We start from the raw sequence: 19209 nt of genomic DNA on the forward strand, positions 1-19209 counted from the left end.
AAGAAAAAAGGGGGGCACCTGACTCTTGGTTTTAGCTCAGGTCCTGATCTCAGAGTCGTGAGACCAAGCCCCGCTCAGGGCAGAGTCTGCTTGGGTTTCTCTCTCCCTCTCCCTCTGCCCCTCCCCGCTCTGCTCTCTCTCTCAAATAAAGAAAATAAACAAATCTTTAAAAAAGGAAAGAAAAAAGAAAGAATGTACTACTATCTAACTAATGGTCCGGGGCTTATACATAGTTCATCTGACAGATGACCATATCACATCAAGTGTGCCACATGTGCTTAGGAAAGACTGTGTAGAGGGGTAGTGAACCTACTTGTTCATTCATTTATTATTATTACATAAAGTTTTAAACATAAATACTCAAAACATCATACAGCAAACATTTGTATACCCCTCTCCTAGATTTTTACCATTAGTTTTTACTTGTTTTATCATATACCTGTTTGTCCCTCTATCCATCCATTAAGCCATCTTATTTTTTTGGACAGATTTCAAAGTATATACAAAGTGTATACATCTATACACGTCCCCATAAGCTTCAGTATTTGTATCATTTATTGTTCAATATTTGTTTATATTTTTTCTCAATATAAAATTTACATACAGTGAAATGCACAAATCTTGTGTATATTCACTGAGTTTTCACAAATGCACCTACCTAGTGTAAACCAAATCTCTCTCCATGTATACATTACTATCACTCCAGAAGTTATTTCATGGCCCTTTATATACTGTTTTATAATCACAAAAAGTAAAGCTATTTGGAAAGCATTTATAGTATGATGCTCTTTTTGGTACAGAAATACAGAAAAAAACTGGAAGAAAAAATATTAAAAGTGATTATTTCTGGGTTCTTGGATTACCATTGGTTTTTATTTTCTTAATTTTATATATTATTATGGTGGTAAGAAAAAAAACAGTAAAAGCTACTTAAAAGAAAAAATCTTTCTTTTAATAAATGATGTCACACATAGCATCGTCATTAAAGTGAACATTTTGAAGATAATGTATGTGGTAAAAAAGGAAACATTTCAATATGATATTAGAGTACAATGACAAAATTACAATAAATATCAATGTCATAATCACCATGATATGATGAATGTAAACACATAGAACAGGACTAGAAAGGAATAAGAAAAACATAAGTGCTATATTTCTCATTCTATCTCCTGGAGCCTGTTTGAGTGATGGAATTATGGGTAATTTTTGAAAAAAAAGTTTTATCAACTTTTCTAAATGAAAATAATAGTTAAAACATCCCGTAAGACCCTGACTTCACAACTGTCCATCTCTTACATATGTGGGTCAGCTCTGAAGACCTGAACCCAATCAGGCAAGCTACAAAATCTCCCCCTGCCTTTGTAAAGCCCTTACTTGGACCACACATTTTGGTTGGATTTGGAACAATATGACCCAAATTATTAGAGCAAGACATAACAAACAGGTACTAAGTTACCTCTTTCTGGAAAGATGTTGTTTTTGGTGAGTTTGACGCTTTTGGGCCTTGGATTGTTGTCATCCATACCCATGATCAGGTTGCGGAAAAACAGATCAAATTTCTTTCTGCTATCCGCATTGATGGTGCCAGCCACGGTCCACACCAAAGCAAAGAGGAATAGCCCTTGCAGCCAGAGAAAGATCTGTTGGCTTGTCAGGCCTTCATGTAATTCACTTTCCTCCTCATCTATTTCCTTGATTTCATCTAAACGCAAGAAAAAGGAACCTCAGGAGAAGCTGCATATATCCGCTTATATACAGATCTAAACAATTAAACTTGGTGGTCTTGTCTGTGAGGACTCTGGGGAGGGGACTGATAGTGGCTGAGTGGCCATCACCTGCCAGATCCTTTATCCACATATACTTTTTGTTAGTTTTTAATAATTTTTCTATTTTTTTCCTATTTTTTAAGTAGGCTCCATGCCCAGCATGGAGCCCAATTTAGGGCTTGAACTCATGACCCTGAGATTAAAACCTGAGCTGAAATCAAGAGTCAGACACTTAACCAACTGAGCCACCCAGGTGCCCCTTTTCTTATTTTTATTTTTTATATATTTTATATTTTAACATATTTTTAATATATATATTTGTATATATTTTATAATTTTTTTTGTAATTATGAAAGGACATGGGAACCAACCTGTAGGAGCTCTCAATGGCTGAAGACATTTGAGGAACAAAATAATTACAGAATTGGATTATAACCCATAGAATAAAATAAACATCTGTGAGTGAGTCCATACTTTAATCAGTAAATAACTGAATTAGCTAATAAGTAGGGAAGAACAGCTCTTCCTTACAGAAGAATTCTAATTAGTAAATGTAGAAGAAATACACATAGAAATGGAAAATTAACTTTAGGCAAATGCCACCGTTCTACTTGTGGTAGGCAAGACCCACCAATGGATGTTAAAAATCAGTGGGTGAAAATTTTAGGAGAAATAGGATATTTTCATAGTTTCAAATTATCTTCCCCAAAATACTTACTAATTATGAAGGAAAACCAGAACATTACAGTGGAGAAATGTGGCTCTGGCCAAAACTAACTTTGACAAAGAGGCTTCACCAGTCATAAGATCTATCAACATCGTGAACCTCCCGATGATGCACCGAGAAGGATGCATCACCACTTTTGTGGTATTCTTACTGAAAATGCATAACCCTAATCTAATTATGAGAAAACATGAGGTAAACTTAAATTGAGAGACATTCTATAAAATAACTGGCCAGTATTTATCAAGTGACAAAGTTATAAAAGGCTAGAAAAAGGGAACCCAGCTGGTTCAGTCAGTGGAGCATGCAACTCTTGATCTCAGGGTCATGAGGCCCCATGTTGGGTGTAGAGCTTACTCAAAAAAAAAAAAAAAAAGACAAGGAAAGACTGAAGAACTGTCATAGATGGGAAGAGGTGAATGAGATACAACAATTAAAAAAAAATGTGACGCCCTGAATGAATTGGATCCTGGAACAGAAAAGGACATTTGAGGAAAAATTGGTGAAATTCAAATAAAGTCTGTGGTATAGTTAATAGTGTATAGTATCAATGTTAACTTTCTTATTCTGATCATTGTGCCTTGGTTATATAAGATGTTAATGTTAAAGGAAGCTAGGTGTAGGGATATGTGACTCAATATATGCTTTTAGCAATTTTTTTTGCAAGTCTAAAATTATTTTTAAATAAAAGGCTAAAAAATGTATTTACTATTCCTTATCTTAAGGCCTTGTTGATCATAGCTACCATGTTCTTGCATTTTAGCATTGACAGAGTAAAAAGTTAGAGCTCTGAAATCAGGTATGTATGCATTCGAACCCAGTCCTCGGGTTTTAGTAGTGTGTCTTTCAGGACTCCTGATAAGGACTCATGGCTATAGATTTGGGAAGGCAAGAGATTAGGTCACTCAGTGTTGGGGAAAATGAGTCCATTTCTCATACGATGCCTTCCTTCCTGGAGGAGATACTACACAAGGACAGGAAACAGAGTTTGGGAAAATACTAAAAATTTACAACTAATGATGCAAATATATGGCATTGTATACAGTTAGTGTGCTTTTGAAAAAATGGCCTGTAATTTTAACTTCAGAAAATCATGTAATATGTATAGCCAAAGAAAGTCTCCACTCAACTGTTCACCATGTTATATTTTTTATCTGCACCTATAATGCTGAGAAAATGTTCATGTAAGAGGAGTTGTAGGAAGATCCATCTTGAGTTTGAATTATGTGCCATCTTGAGAAAGAAATGGCATCCAATAAAAGTGCTCCAAATCGACACATCTTTGGTCATTTCCCACAGAATTCAATGAAATTTGATTTATGTGAGATAGTTACAGAGAACTTCTCCAGGCCTATTAAACAAATGGTTCTATGATTTATGTACTTCCCATGTCCTAGAGAAGGTTCCCCAGTTTTATAGATTGATGTAATCAGTTCTCTTAATAGTGTAACCATGTATTTTGTGAATTCAGATTCTTGTAAGTTTTCTTAGCATGGGAAAATTTGCAGTCTTTTTTTTTTTTTCCAGGATCTTTTTTTCTCAGATACATTCACATGTATTATCTAAATTCATTTCCCTCCAGGATATTCTAGTTAGGTAAAGAGGGACAGAAATTATTACTCCCATTGTGTGGATGAGGAACCTAACATGAGAAAGGATGGGGTAAACTGCATAAAAATACCCAGGAAATCAATCCAAGATTAAGGGTAAAGCCAAAACATATGGACTCTTTCCACTAAACTCTACTATCTATACTCCAAACGCTTGCTTGTTCTAGACCAAAATTCTGGTCTCGTTGTGGGGGGAATAGAAGGGATGGGGAGCAGAAGAAATATCCAACACCTACCTCACCTTCATTTGGCTTAAGAATTGTAGGTAGCACGTGAAGGGGCACATGCACCCCAATGTTTATAGCAGCAATGTCCACAATAGCCAAACTATGGAGAGAGCCAAGATGTCCATCAACAGATGAATGGATAAAGAAGATGTGGTATATATATAAAATGGAATATTATGCAGCCATCAAAAAATGAAATCTTGCCATTTGCAATGACATGGATGGAACTAGAGGGTATTATGCTAAACAAAATAAGTCAATCAGAGAAAGAAAGTATCATATGATCTCACTGATATGAGGAATTTGAGAAACAAGACAGAGGATCATAGGGGAAGGGAGGGAAAAATGAAACAAGACAAAACCAGAGAGGGAGACAAACCATAAGAGGCTCTTAATCTCAGACACAAACTGAGGGTTGCTGGAGTGGAGGGGGGCAGGAGGGTTGGGGTGGCCGGGTGATGGACATTAGGGAGGGTATGTACTATGGTGAGCACTGTGAGTTGTGTAAGATTGATGAATCACAGACCTGTGCCCCTGAAACAAATAATACATTATATGTTAATAAAAAAAAAAAAGAACTGTAAGTAGCACGTACCGAACAGGGAGGAATACAGTCTCATCATTGAGAAGGCAAGGTGGATGGGAGATGTTTGGACCACAAATTTACACTGAAGGCGAATAAATTCCAGGCAGGGCTGGAGGAGCCACATGAACATGTCATTGACCTGAAGGTAGAAATGAAATTTGAAGAGATGTTATCAAAAAAATGAGTTTAAGACCAAGGGCTTGGTACACCTCTGGAAGGCTGGAGATGCTGGTAAGGTTGCTGATTAATTTTGAGTGTAAGTATATCGCGGAAAAGACCACAGGCACCAAGGCCTCTGACTCTAGCTTCCTACTTAATGGACTGTGCAGCCCACAGGCCATCCCCACCCCTCCCATTTCACTGCCCAGAGCTGGATACTCAGAGAGGCTTGGACCTACTGTGGGTCAGCTACAAGATGCATGAAAAATTTAAGCACTCAGACTTGGTGTCCCACTTGTTTGTACAAAAAATGTTAGGAATTCTAAATAAGATTTTCAAATGACTGTTCTTCATTTGTAAGGCTGGACTCCTGTATAAAGTGGCCACAGGAAGTGCAGAGCTAAGTTTGGGGCTCATTTTCAGTAATTCTCTGTATGTCCTTACTTGTGGGTATAATGATTCTTGTCTCTGCTCCCCACCCCAGTTATTCTTTTTAAAAAATTCCTCCTTTCTCCTCGAGTGTTTTTTCATTTCTGTTATACTGTATTTGTAGCTGTCACTGTAAATCATCTTAAGTCATTTTTTTAAGAAGTAGGCAGGTCATCACTAAATAAATACATTAATAGATCTGTATATATGTGGATACATATCTATATTATAAATGTATAGACACATTTATGTATATATGAATATATATGTATACATGGATATGTGGTATATTCATCCAGCCAACAAATATTTATTGAGCATCTAGTAACTGCAGTGTTGTAGGTGCTGAGAATAAACAGGTGACAAGATAGACAAGATCCCTGCCCTCATGGAGATTACTGAGGGGCAGGGGAGACAAACAATAAACAACTAAACAAGCAAGGAAATAAAATACTTACAAGTCATGTAAAGTACTAGCAGGAAACAAACAAAGGTGTTAAAATGGGGAATAACAGGAAGCATTTAATAGGGTGGTCAGGGAAGGCTTCTTAGAGGAGGAGGCCTTTATGTTGAGACCTGGATGATGAAGATGAATCATCTCTCACACAATAAAATGGGACAACATTTTCAGGAGGAGGAAGAAAAGGTGCAAAAGCCTTGAGGTGATGAAACCTGGGTTCTTCCAGGAATGGGAACAGAACACAAGGGCTGCAGGGTAATGAGCTGAGGAGGGGGGTAGGTGATGAGGTTGGAAAGGTGGGCAGGGCCAGATCACAGCCTCAGAGGCCCTGATAAGAAGTTAGACTTTCAGGGGCACCTAGGTGGCTCAGGTGGTTAGGCATCTGACTCTTGATTTTGGCTCAGGTCATGATCTCGGAGTTGTGGGATGAAGCCCTCCATCGGGCTCTGTGCTCAGCACGGAGTCTGCTTCTCTCTTTTTCTCTCTCTCTCTGCCCCTCCCCCCACTCATGCTCTCTCTCAAATAAATAAAATCTTTCTTGAGATTTTATTTCTTTATTTCTTGAATGAGAGAGTAAGTGAGAGATAAAGAGAGAAAGAGGGACAGCATGAGTGGGGGGAGGAGCAGAGGGAGAGGGAGAAGCAGGCTTCCCGCTGAGCAGGGAGCCCAATGCGGGGCTCGATCCCAGGAGCCTGGGATCATGGTCTGAGCTGAAGGCAGACACTTAACTGACTGAGCCACCCAGGAGCCCCTCAAATAAAATCTTTACAAAAAAAAAAAAGGAAGTTAGACTTTGAGCTAAGGGCACTGAGGAGTCCCTGAAGGCTTCCTGTGCAGATGCGTAGATTGTTCTGTGGATGTGCATGTGGGCATCTATCTGTATAAATGTATGTGATTATATACATTGTACATGTATATAAATGGGACAGGAAAGGGGCCATAGCTCACCGGAATGTTTCTGCAGTGGGAAGAGAACTCAACTATACTTTTTTTGCCTTCTTCAGTGGGGAACTTTCCTAGGGCACTCTACTAACACAGGGAAAGACAAGAGGCACCAAAAGCCTCAGTTCTCCCTTCCTGCTTCCCTAGTGTGAGACTATGCTTGGGTACCCACCTAACCTGAATGTTCACCCCTCTTTTAGGAAGGGAAGAAGGGACAGGCACTCTTAGTAGCCGCAATACAACTTTCCTAAACTAGTTCCAGCTCCCTAGCTATGGGAGGTATGGAGTTGAGGTCACCAGGATGGGGAGTGGCAGTACAGAGAGGAAGACAGCTCTTTCTAATCTGGCCCTACCTTTAGAGCAACTTCTAGAGACATTTCTGCAAGTAGGGCAATGGGGAAAAGTATGACATTCCATCCACCATGTAGAATGTTTCTCAAGCATCAGAATTCTCCACTGGGGAGATGGGGAGTGATGGAGAAGGTAGAAGGAGAAAATGACCATACTATCCCATTCTTTTTTTTTTTTTTTTTAAGATTTTATTTTTTCATTTGAGAGAGAGACAGCACACAAGCAGGGGTAGAGACAAAGGGAGAAGCAGACTCCCCGCTGAGCCAGCCAGGACCCCGGTGTGGGACTCCATCCCAGGACCCGGAGATCATGACCCAAGCCGAAGGCAGACGCTCAACCATCTGAGCCCCCCAGGTGCCTCCATACTATCCTATTCTTGCTACAGGGAGAAGAAAGCTGGAAAAATGTCAGGCAGCCAGGAAGGAAGATAACTAGAGATAGGCAGGGAATTCCCTGCTCCTTCCTACATCCTGGAATTAGGAAGGTGAAGATGTTCCTAGAAGGTCTTAGCAATGAGGAGTATGGAGACAGGGAGGGAGGGGAAGGAAAAGAACATGATGGTCTCACCAATTCCTTGTGCTCCTCAGTGAGGCTAGCGGGCAGGGTGTCCATGTATGAGTCCTTCAAGGGTTTCCAGCCTAGTTGATGGGGCTCCATGTAGATCATCCCACACCTGGCAAGCACAAAGAGAGGACCAGCTTGGTCCACATTGGGTTCCCAAGCACGCAGGGGTGAGGGAAATGCAGGCAGTCATGGTAAGGTAAGGGGCTGGAGTTTGGGTTGGGGCACAGACCCTCACCAGCTCCAGTCCAAAGGGAAGGTACCCAGATTTTGTCAGGAAAGGATGGAGACCAGTGATAATAGCTGACGCTTGGGAGTTAGAGAGACCTGGGTTCAAATCCCTGCCCTAGATTCTACTATCTGAGTAACCCTGGGCAAGGTTTCTTTATTGTCTCTGAAATTCTATGTCCTTGTCATAAATCAAGAAATATAAAAAATACATAGTTCATAAGACTATTATAGTGGTTAAATAAGAAAATGCCCATAAATAATTCAGCACCATTTCCAGGACATAGAAAACTCTTAATCCATGGAAATTATTCAAATTACCATTAGCATGTACTGATATTTTATATAGTCCATGTTTTTTTTGGGTTTTTTTTTTCCCCATTCTGTTACATCTAGGTGCTCTCTTGTTTGTTACTAATACGGCTGCCATTTATTGAGTATCTACTGCATGTCAGGCACTATGCTAGGGCCTAATGGCCTTTATCTCTAAATATTCTTCTTAATGGTCACATTTTAGATATGAGGAGAGTGTGGCTCAGAGAGGCTGAGTGACTTGGAAGAGGTAACACAGCTACACATTGGCATGGCCAGGGTGGGAGCCCAAGTTGGTCTAACTTGCCATTGCTCTTTCTACTCCCTGACATTGCTTTTTGGAGTGTGGACTGATTTTCTTTTTTTTAAGAACTTCAGGTGCACAGGATTAGATTAATTATCATCCTTGGCACACTATCATTAGCCCATGCATGGCCTTTCTTAGTTAATTGTTTTCAATAATGTAGTGAGTGCCCATGAACCCACCTCCCAGAACCCAAGATCCCAGACAGAAGCTTGGATCTTGACAATAACCTTCATCTAACCCCAATGGTCTCCCGATCTCATGGTTACCCATCTCTTTCTTTCTTTCTCACATAGTTTTATATCATTTCTATATGTTCCTAAAATGTATATATATTTATTTTTGTTGTTTTTAGAGGTTTAAAGGGAGACACTATGTTGTATGAATATTGTGGGCTTACTTCATATATAATATTGCTAAGATTTTATACTTAATGTATTTAATAAGATTTATGCATAGAGTTCCATGTCAGTACAATTCATTTATTTTGAGTGATATATAAATATTATAATTTGCTACAAAAATGCTCATTCAAAAGGATACATGCACCCCTATGTTTATTGCAGTATTTTTACAATAGCCATATTATGGAAGCAACCCATAGATAAACGGATAAAGAAGATGTGATATATCTATACAATGGAATATTACTCAACCATAAAAAGAATGAAATTTTGCCATTTGCAACGACATGGATGGAGCTAGGGGATATTATGCTAAGCGAAATAAGTCAGTCAGAGAAAGACAAATACCATATGATTTCACTCATATGTGGAATTTAAGAAACAAATGAGCAAAGGAAAAAAGAAAAAGAAAGAGAGAGGCAAACCAAGAGACAAACTCTGAACTATAGAGAACAAACCGATGGTTACCAGAGGGGAGGTAGCTGGGGGATGGGTGAAATAGGTGATGGGGATTAAGGAGTGCACTTATCATGAAGAAAATAAAATAGAATAAAATCAAATGATAAAAAATTATAATTTGTGACTTTATTACACATGCATTCACTCCTGTTAATCGGCATTTGGGTTGTTTCCAAGTGTTTGTTATTGTTAACTATGCCACTCTGAAAATTCTTGTATGTGAATTTTATTGCACGTGGACAAAGATTTCTTAGAAGTAGAGTTGCTGGTCATGAGGCATATGAAGGTTCAGTCTTAGGCAATAATGTCAGATTCCTTTCCAAAGTGCTTGCCTGATTTTAGACTCTTATCCGCCCTGTGGATTGAGGACTGGTTTTAGGATAAATCGGAGGGACGACAAATAATGTAGGTGATCTGCTAGGGCTTAATCACATTTGTGGGTTTTTAGGGTCAGTGAGGCCACGTGTTCCCTCAGGGTGCCAGGGCAAGGCTGACTGACCTGCTCACAGTGGCCGGAGAGGCCTGCTCCAGGTCTGCTGGCTCAAAGATCAGACTCATCTTGGGGCTCATCTGGATAATTTCTCCACTCATTAAACACAGCTGAAAGTGCAAAGCAGAGGTGGGGGTGTCAGGCAAAGGGGTTAAATTCCATCTGAAAGTGAAAGGCCTCAGCGCGGACAGAGATGGTTTAAATTCATTCAACAAATACTTCTTGAGCACCAACTATGTGTCAGGCACAGGTGCATAAAATAAAACAGACAAAAATCCCTGTGCTCTTGGGATTTACATTCTGCTGGGAGGAAACAGATGATAAACAAAACACACAGCATATAAAACGATGAAAGTGCTTTGGAGACAAATTAAATAGAAGAGGAGGCTGGAGAATGCTCAGCCAGGCTGGGTGAGTTGTGATTTTAAATAAGGAGGTTGGCAGGCGCCTGGGTGGTTGAGTCAGTCAAGCGTCTCTTTTTTTTAAAGATTTTATTTATTTATTTGAGAGACAGAGAGATAGAGACAGCGAGAGAGAGCATGAGCAGGAAGGAGAGGAAGAAGTAGACCTCCACTGAGCAGGGAGCCCAATGTGGGGCTCGATCCCAGGACCCTGGGATCATGACCTGAGCCGAAGGCAGATGCTTAACCGCTTAACCGACTGAGCCACCCAGGTGCTCCAAGCGTCTGACTCTTGACTTCAGCTCAGGTCATGATCTCTCCACGCTGGGCATGGAGCCTGCTTGGGATTCTCTCTCTCCCCCTCCCTCTGCACCGTCCCCCCAGCTGCTCAAGCGTGCACTCTCTCTCTCTCAAAAAAAAATATTAAAATAAATAAATAGGGAGGTCAGAGAGTCATTGAATTGCAGCCTTAGATGGAAGATCAGGAAGCTATGAGACTACAGCAAGTCTCATAGTTCTTACTCAGTGTTTCACATAGAACTTAACTGCACACCTTCTTCCTGTTTTATTTGCTTGTTTCCCATGAAAGACTCCTTTTGGAATCCCTCATGGATGGGTGCAGGGCTAGAGGGACAAGAACATCTTCACAAATCCTTTCTGGAAAGGAAGGAAAGGCCATCAGAAGTCCTAGTGTTTAGTAGGTATGTCCCTGTAGAAAGTAGTGCAAAATACATAGGGCAGAGTCAGTGTACGTACAAAGTTAGTGATGCTGTTTCCCACTTGCCAACAGGGGTTCAAGTGAGATAGTTAAGACATAAGATTGTCTGAAGCTTTGGTCTCTCAGGGGCAAAGAGAAAACCGCATCACTCCCTGCTGCTCACCCAAAGTTGTGCTTTAAAAGCCCCTCGTACGTTACCTGGCCTACATAAAACACAAGTGGAAACAGGTCACTACATGTATCTCCAGGAAGGTCATGGCTGTTATGGGCTGACACCACCAATAGTGCCATCTCTGAATATCAAGAAAAGTAAAAGACACCCGTACCTCTGATAGTAGTTTGATTTACACCCAGGGATGAGAAGTCATCAGGAAATTCACTGATCATGACTCTTTTTTTTTTTTTTTAAGATTTTACTTATTTTATTTGAGAGAGAAAGAGCGTGAGGGAGAGTGGCAGAGAGAGAAGCAGACTCCCCGCTGAGCAAGGAGCCCGATGCGATGCAGGGCTCGATCCCAGGAGCCTGGGATCATGACCTGAGCTGAATGTAGATGCTTAACGACTGAGCCACCCAGGTGCCCCTGATCATGACTCTTTATAATTAATCTCAAGACCAACAAGTACATTTGTACAATTAGCTTATATAACATAGCCTATATCATGTAATAAAACATTTCTATTTTTATATGTTATGTAATCAAAATTACGCACGTGCTATAATTAGTGTGCGTATATAATGTGTAATTTGGATAATTAGGCCTTCCATTGTTGAGCATGACTCATAGTCTTGTGAAATTTTAATGCAGTAGGAAAGTATATTTTGATTTGATAATCATGTATATTCAGTGTAGAAACTCTTCCTTAACATGGTGATAAATTTTATTTTATTCTAACCTACAGTAAGATAACACTTGTTCTACCCCAGGTGCTATTAGAAGCATCTTGTGAATATTAACTTATCTCATCTTCCTGATTAACACTATGATGTAGACAATATTGTCCCCATTTTACAGATGATGAAACTGAATAGCTTGCCTGGGTTCATTCAGTTGGCAAGTGGCAGTGCAGGGTTTGAACCCAGGCTGTCCGGCTCTGGAGTCCAAGCTCTTTAGGCACTATGCTTACTGGGGCAAAATGTATTTTCCATTTTGTGGATACTGCTACAGAGATAGCTCCCATCCTGTATGTGTTTTCGCAAAGTGGCCTTGTCCCCACTCCATCAAGTGGAGCCTCTCTCCCCACTCCCTTGAATCTGGGCAGCCCCTGTGACTTCTTGGACTCATGGAATTGAGAGAAAGTGAGGCTACACCAGTTCCAAGCACAGCTCTTAATTTCCTGGAAACTGTCACTTCCTGCCTTTTGGAAAAGTAACCACCATGTAAGAAGTGCCACTACTCCAAGCTCACTGAGACACCCAAGCCTCCTAGAGAGGCCTGGAGGATGAGACACTATCTGAAGAGAAAGAGACAAAGAGAGACAGGTCAAGGAGGAATGAGCCCCCAGGCACTGAGGGAGGAAGCCACCTTGGGTGTGGATCCTCCAGCCACGGCTGCCCTCCTGACATCACGATGATTAGCTGAGCCCAGCTGAGACCTTCCAAAATTTATAATCCACAGTATCATGAGCAAAGTAAATGGTTGTTTTAAGTCTCTAAGTACACAGCAATGGATAACCAAAACACATTCCACATATCATGCACTATGTATGTGCTACTTCTTTAATTGCCAACATCCCTGTTTCATTACTACCTTTTTACAAATGAGGAAATTGCGGTTCAGAGAAGTTATGTGACTTGCCCAATACAAGAGCTCAATTCTAGAGCTAGTGGTCCAGTAAGACGCCAACACCAAGGCTTTTAACCACGATGCAACATTATCCCTAAATACACATAGTTTACCCACTACAAGTACAAATGGAAGCATAATTCATAAGCTGTTACTTTCTTATGGGGCATTTATTCTTAGTGTAGTGAATGTATGTATTATATAGTTTTGGTCAATTACTCACTTGAATAAGAGGATTTATACTCTACCTATGTAAAAGTGATATGAGACTCAGTAGTACCTTTTTATTGTCATCCAGAACTGTGTTCATATTTTCAATCCAAACAGCATCTACTGGCCCATCAAATATAATCCACTTGCGTTCATCAGACATTGAAGATGCTTGCTCCCGGAAAGCATTGGCGAGGATACCATCTGTCCATTCATGGCTCACTTGGTCAAAGCACCCATAGAGCTGCCCCATGGTGATGGCCTTGGGGTTGATGATCCTGTACTCCACAGCAAATTCTTCCATCTGTTTGGCTGGGCAAGAAGGTCCAACATGAGTTACAAAGGCTCCGTTGAGACCAGAACATTAGACAAGAGATAATGCCATCTCAAAGACCAACATTCATGAATATGCCCTCCAAGGAGAATCCTTATAAAATTTGTACTCAGTCCTTACAAAGATTAGGATATCTGGATGGACAATGACTTAAACTATTAGGTTATTATGCCCATTAGTTTCTCACCATATTTTCTTCTGAGTCTCATTTCAAACAGGGCAAATGTGCTGGTCAGATCCAAAGATCTGCCTGGGCCTAAATGAACTCAAGCAGTAAGGGAGAGAGGTCCATGCTACCAGGTGTCTTTATGTACCGGCTCTCACGGCTACCCTAAGAACCTTGGCCTTGACTTGAAATGAGGAAACAGCTGACATTTAGAAGATTCTGCAAAATACTGGTTACTTTTTTTTCCCTCTATCTGAAGGACTAGTTTAGTCCTGAAACCTCTTCTTTAGCTGTTCAGCAAGTGGCCCCTTGGAGACATTCACACCATGAGAGTACTAGGACCCAACGAAGGCCGATAGATGGGACATCAGGTGCATTTGATAACAGAACTGAAAATAACCAGGCTTTTAAATGATCCTTCAAAGTAAGAAAAGTTGGAGTGCCTGAGCCATGAACTAAATAACAATTTCTGCACAATCCCAAGGCAAAAACAATGGGGTAGCCTCTTTTCTCTTTGTTTAATTTCCTAAACTGTGTTCAAATGACCAGAATATTAAGTTTGAAATGCCCTAATTAGTTACGAGGGCCAAGTTAGTCTCCAAAACAAAAAACCTAAAAAATCCAACAGCAACTCAATCAACAAATATTATTAGAAAAAATGTGTTAAGATGAAGTACTGGAAGGGAATGTGTAAATAGAAGGCATTGCTTTTCAAAACCACAAGCTTGTGGGGCGCCTGGGTGGCACAGTTGGTTGAGCATCTGACTCTTGGTTTCAACTCAGGTCCTTATCTCAAGGTCTTGAAATCAAGCCCTGCGTCAGGCTCAGCACCGAGTCTGCTTGGGGTTCTCTCCCTCTCCCTCTCCACTCCACTCTCTCTCTCTCTCTAAAATAAATAAATAAATCTTAAAAACAAACAAACACCACAGGCTCACTTTTTATAAAAGAAAAAACCCCAAAATTGTTTCTCTGGCAATACACATAGCTTCCATTTGTTGAGCAGGAACTGAGCTAGGTTATTTTCCTGCATAATCTAATTCTCACAACAATCCCATTTCACAGGTGGGAAAACAGAGGCTGAGAGAGGTCTGGTCATTTGTCCAAGGTCTGTGTCTGATTCAAAAATCTGAGGTTTTATCTTCTACATTAAATGGAAGGAAGGAAGGAAGGAAGGCAGGAAGGAAGGAAAGAAGGAAGGAAGGGGAGGGAAGGAGGGAGAGAGAGAGAGAAGTAAGGGAAGGAGGGAGAGAGAGAAAGAGAAGTAAGGGAAGGAGGGAGAGAAGAAGAAAGGGGAGGGAGGGGGGAAGGGAAGGGAAGGGAAGAGAAGGGAAGAAGGGATGAAAAGAAAAAAGAAGAAAAGAAACCATGCAATAATTGGCTTTCAGAATAATTGGTTCAGGACAGTGGCAGGACTTTCTCTCTCATTGGAAAGCCTTTGGAGAAGCCACTATTCAGCATTTGAGAAATTCGAGAAAATTCCTCCACTTAATAACATGCACATAAAATCCCCGTTAGAAGCTCCCTCCCCCACCTTTATTTTCTGCCTGCAGACATCTGTGTGCCATGTTCTATTTCTGGCTCTGATGTCACAATCCAGGGATGGCAAAACTAACAGCCTGGCATTATCTCCATGGAGCCAGCCAACCTACTGGGGAGTCCTGTGCTCCCCAGAAGCCACGGATGTGAGCTTTACCTTCGTATAAATCACCCAGAGCTGCAGCCAACACTTTATAAGCACAGGTCTTGCCACCCATGGGGTCTCCAACAATCATATAGCCATGTCTTACCAGCATCATCTCATAGATCTGGGAGGAGACATCATTTTAAGCAGTTAATCACTGCAAACCTCCTCGAACTGCAAGCTAGTCAGAAGTCAATGAGGAATGAGGGACAAAAAGGGGATTCCCACAGTCACTTCTACCTCTGATGATCTATAGTGTAAATATCTTTTGGATAGGGGCACCTGGGTGGCTCAGTTGGTTAAGTGTCTGACTCCTGATTTTGGCTCAGGTCATGATTTCAGGGTTGAGAGATTGAGCCCTGCATCTGGCTCTGTGCTAGGCATGGAGCCTGCCTAAGATTCTCTCCCTCTGCCCCTCCATACCCTCACTTGCACGCTCTCTCTCAAATAAATAAATAAATAAATAAATAAATATCTTTCGGATAAATAAATATATGTGTATGTTTCATATTATTTAAAAAATGGGAACTCCTATTTGCTCTATACCTACCAATGTGCTAAGCATCAAGTGACTTACCTAATTTTTTCATTTAATACACTTAGGTATCATTAACCACCTTCTAGTGGTGGAAATACTGAGCCCAAGAGAGGTTAAGTAACTTGCCCATGGTCATCAGTGGTGGGGGCAGGATTTGGACACATGGCTGTCTGACTTTAATGCCTCTGATTTTTTCTATTTGCTTTTAAAGGGGAAAAGGAAACAGCGGTCATTTTTAGCAAATTGTACTTAAATTGGAAACTTCCTTTTTCAAGGCCTAAATGCAGTTCTAACTTGATTAGAACTCTCAGCAGGTAAAAGGTATTTTCCAAGCCAGGCCCCATGCTGTGAAATACAGATGATCTTCCCCATAATTGGTTCCGGGGTGGTCATGTGGCTTTACAGCACAGTTCAAAGCTAATCCTGAGACCTATGCTGAAGCCATCTGGAGAGCAATGCTCTTTTTCCTTCTGGGCTTGAACCTGGGACAATCAAAGACTGAGGCTGTTGGGGACCCAACCAAGAATGAAGTTGTAACTCAGAGACAGAGCCCAGAAATGAAGAGAAAGGTTCTCAGATCCGGCTGTGTCTGAGGTCAACATACACCTGGGCTTTTCAAGTTAGGTAAGTGAACAGATCCCCTTCTGTTGACTAAGGCGGTTTGAGTTGGGTTTCTATCACTGGAAACTGAGAAAGTCCTGACTAGTTGTAGCCCAATGCCCCCCAAAGGTTTTGTTTCATCCACAAATTTAAAAAAAGGAACCCCAAGGGAGATGGTTGGAGGAAAACAATGAATTTCAACTTCAGCTCCTGGAAGTGAGACCTGAAGGCACCTCCGTCTCTATCCAGGCACCTCTGGTCACCATTACTGAGCTGCAATCTACCACAATTCCAATTCCTGACTTGAGTGAACAAACAGGCGCATCCCTGTATGGATACATGGAACCAACCTGGATAATTTTCCCAATAAACCAAGGCACTGGTTGGAGTTTCATCTTTTTGATATTCTCATTCAGCACTTCCATAAAAACTTCATAGTCTGGCTTTGGAAGAACCACTCCAGGAAACAAGTCTGATATAATTCCCTGTTAACAAGAATTCGAGAGAAGGTGGAAAGGATGAATTGTCAGAGGCATGACCTCAACATTTTCTGAAAATGAGATTTACAGACAGCAGAAATCTTTGTAAAATTCCAAACCTCATTTTTCTATGCCAAAACTCATCCACAATTACAAAGTCCAACACTATCTGTAAGACATCCACAATTACAAAGTCCAACACTATCCCTCCCAAATAAATTTACAAGGCAGCAAAGATTTAATAAGCCTGTATTATCTACCAGTTAATGTACTGGGAATGAATAAGATAGTCATGATTTCTGTATTTATGGAGCTCCCAGCCTGATTAGGAAGAGAGCCATTAAAATAATTACAAAAAAAACCCCAAAACTACATTTGGTTAAAACAAAAACCCAAACCCAATGGCAGATCTTATTCTATCAGTGAAACCATTTTTATTAAAATCAGGAACTATCACTATTCTTATCTAACATTTGGGGGAGGGTGTCTGGTGGTGGGGTTGCTGGCTGGAGATGAAGAGGGTGCCAGAGAAACAGTTCATCCACAGAAAATGAGTCTCAGCGCTTGGTTGAGGTCCCAAAGCACCGCATACCTGAAACAGAGGGACATCTTGAGCCAAGAACTTGGCCAGGTTGACATCAAGCAAGGCCCGGAGCAACAGGACACTTTCATTCTCTTCAGGATACTTGAGCTTCAGGTTGCCAGCGGCAGTGAGCACAGACTTGACCGCCCGCATGCCATAGTCATAGTGATGCTGTGAGGACAGCTGCTCTGAGCACAGGCGGTAGGTCGCGACAATCTTCTGGGCAAGACTAGGAGGGCAGAGACACATCTGCAGACCGCCAGAGAGGAGCAGGTCCTGCTCAGCAGACATTCCCAGCATCCCTGTGCCCTGTCCCATCAGGAACCAGGCCTGCTCATGGACTTGATGGAGAAGCCCTATCATTTGAAGTCCTTTTAATAGTTACCATGATGAGCTAAGGAAGCATTCTAACTCTTTCAAAGTTAGGAGGAAAAGAGCAGGAATAGACACATATGTATACAAGCTACTGTACAAGAAATTATATGTGTAATACTTCTATGCATAAATGTGAATGTATGAGTACACACACACACACACGTTTGGGAAGAAACATTAAACTATTAACAATGTTAATCCCCAGAGAGTGGGACTCAAGGCCACTGAGAAGAAACTCCCTTTATTCACTTCTGTAACATGACAACTTTTTTCCATGTCCATGCTTTACATTTTTCAGTCAGTAAATGTTATGATAATAATGTTAATTCCAAATTATATTAAACTTTTCCTCTTCAATCTTGGAATAATTTCATATTTTAAAGTCTTGCCTTAAGCTGTGTGTGTGCGTGTGTGTGTAGCAGGGCTGGGATAGAAAGGCCAATTTCTTTAGCAGAAGTCCAAGTATACACAGAGAGAGAGGAGGCCCTTTCTTCGGAATCTGGGCCATTTCCTGGCCAAGGATGGGGTTAGGACAAAAGCCAGGGCTATGTGCTTTCAGATCAACTAGGGAATGGAAGTCCATTTCTCAAGTTTCTCTCTTTTCTTCCAATGGGCAATCTCCCTTGAATCCACCACACAGAAGGTACTCTTTCAGAGCCTTTAGAATCTACTGGAAAGCCAATGTAACATACCTTCTAGAGTCCAGAAACCCCATGGAGTAGAGGGAGATTTCCCCAATGAGGGCATAATCTGGCACCATCATGGCTACTGTCCGGAATAAGGCCTGGAAAAGAAATGGCCATTGAGAACCTGAACACACAGTAAACACTGGGGGGAAGGTATGTCTACAGACACAAAGAGAAGCAGCAATGGTTGTTCAGGCATTCTAGTGAAATCAAGGAAAGGAAAGTGGGAGGACAAGTCAATGCAGAGGGACCATCTTTGTTGGATAGAACCAGTGCTCTGCTAACCTCCCCATTGGCCCTGTCTAGGTACCTGTTGTCACACTGGGTCTCTCAGTGGTTATGTGGAAGGCCCTAGGTGCTGGTATTCTAACAACACCTCATTCTCCTATGCCAAAGGAGCATCATTCAACTATTGGGCCCTTCCTGTGTTCAACAGGGACCGAGGAAGTCAGTTAGGAATGCAGGACCAATAATGTATCAGAAGAATCTTGAAGTCAGGGCGCCTGGGTGGCTCAGTTGGTTAAGCGACTGCCTTCGGCTCAGGTCATGATCCTGGAATCCCGGGATCAAGTCCCACATCCGGCTCCCTGCTCAGCGGGGGGTCTGCTTCTCCCTCTGACCCTCTTCCCTCTTGTGCTG

General features: G+C 41.3%; 1 protein-coding gene across 1 annotated transcript; it reads right to left on the reverse strand.

The window, feature by feature from the left end:
* Nucleotides 1-1165: 1165 nt before the first annotated feature.
* Nucleotides 1166-19209, reverse strand: LOC145721399 (dynein axonemal heavy chain 3-like). The gene is made up of 9 exons (XM_081819125.1): nt 18577-19209; nt 17519-17738; nt 16798-16932; nt 15322-15433; nt 13199-13440; nt 10025-10125; nt 7825-7930; nt 4926-5055; nt 1166-1705 (listed from the first exon to the last, which is right to left on the reverse strand). The coding sequence occupies exons 1-9, from the start codon at nt 18645-18647 to the stop codon at nt 1425-1427; spliced, it is 1398 nt and encodes a 465-aa protein (XP_081675251.1). The 5' UTR covers nt 18648-19209; the 3' UTR covers nt 1166-1424.

The sequence above is a fragment of the Leptonychotes weddellii genome, chromosome 5 (genome assembly GCF_054177405.1).
Source record: "Leptonychotes weddellii isolate Sample4059 chromosome 5, ASM5417740v2, whole genome shotgun sequence".
Taxonomy (NCBI): Eukaryota; Metazoa; Chordata; class Mammalia; order Carnivora; family Phocidae; genus Leptonychotes; species Leptonychotes weddellii.

Excerpts from the sequence above, each read along its gene's own strand:
- LOC145721399 (XM_081819125.1), bottom strand. The coding sequence starts at position 18,647 with ATGATGGTGCCAGATTATGCCCTCATTGGGGAAATCTCCCTCTACTCC. Across the intron at positions 15,434-16,797 it reads TTATTGGGAAAATTATCCAG|ATCTATGAGATGATGCTGGT; the intron begins GTTGGTTCCATG and ends GTCTCCTCCCAG. Across the intron at positions 1,706-4,925 it reads ACTGTATTCCTCCCTGTTCG|ATGAAATCAAGGAAATAGAT; the intron begins GTACGTGCTACT and ends TCTTGCGTTTAG.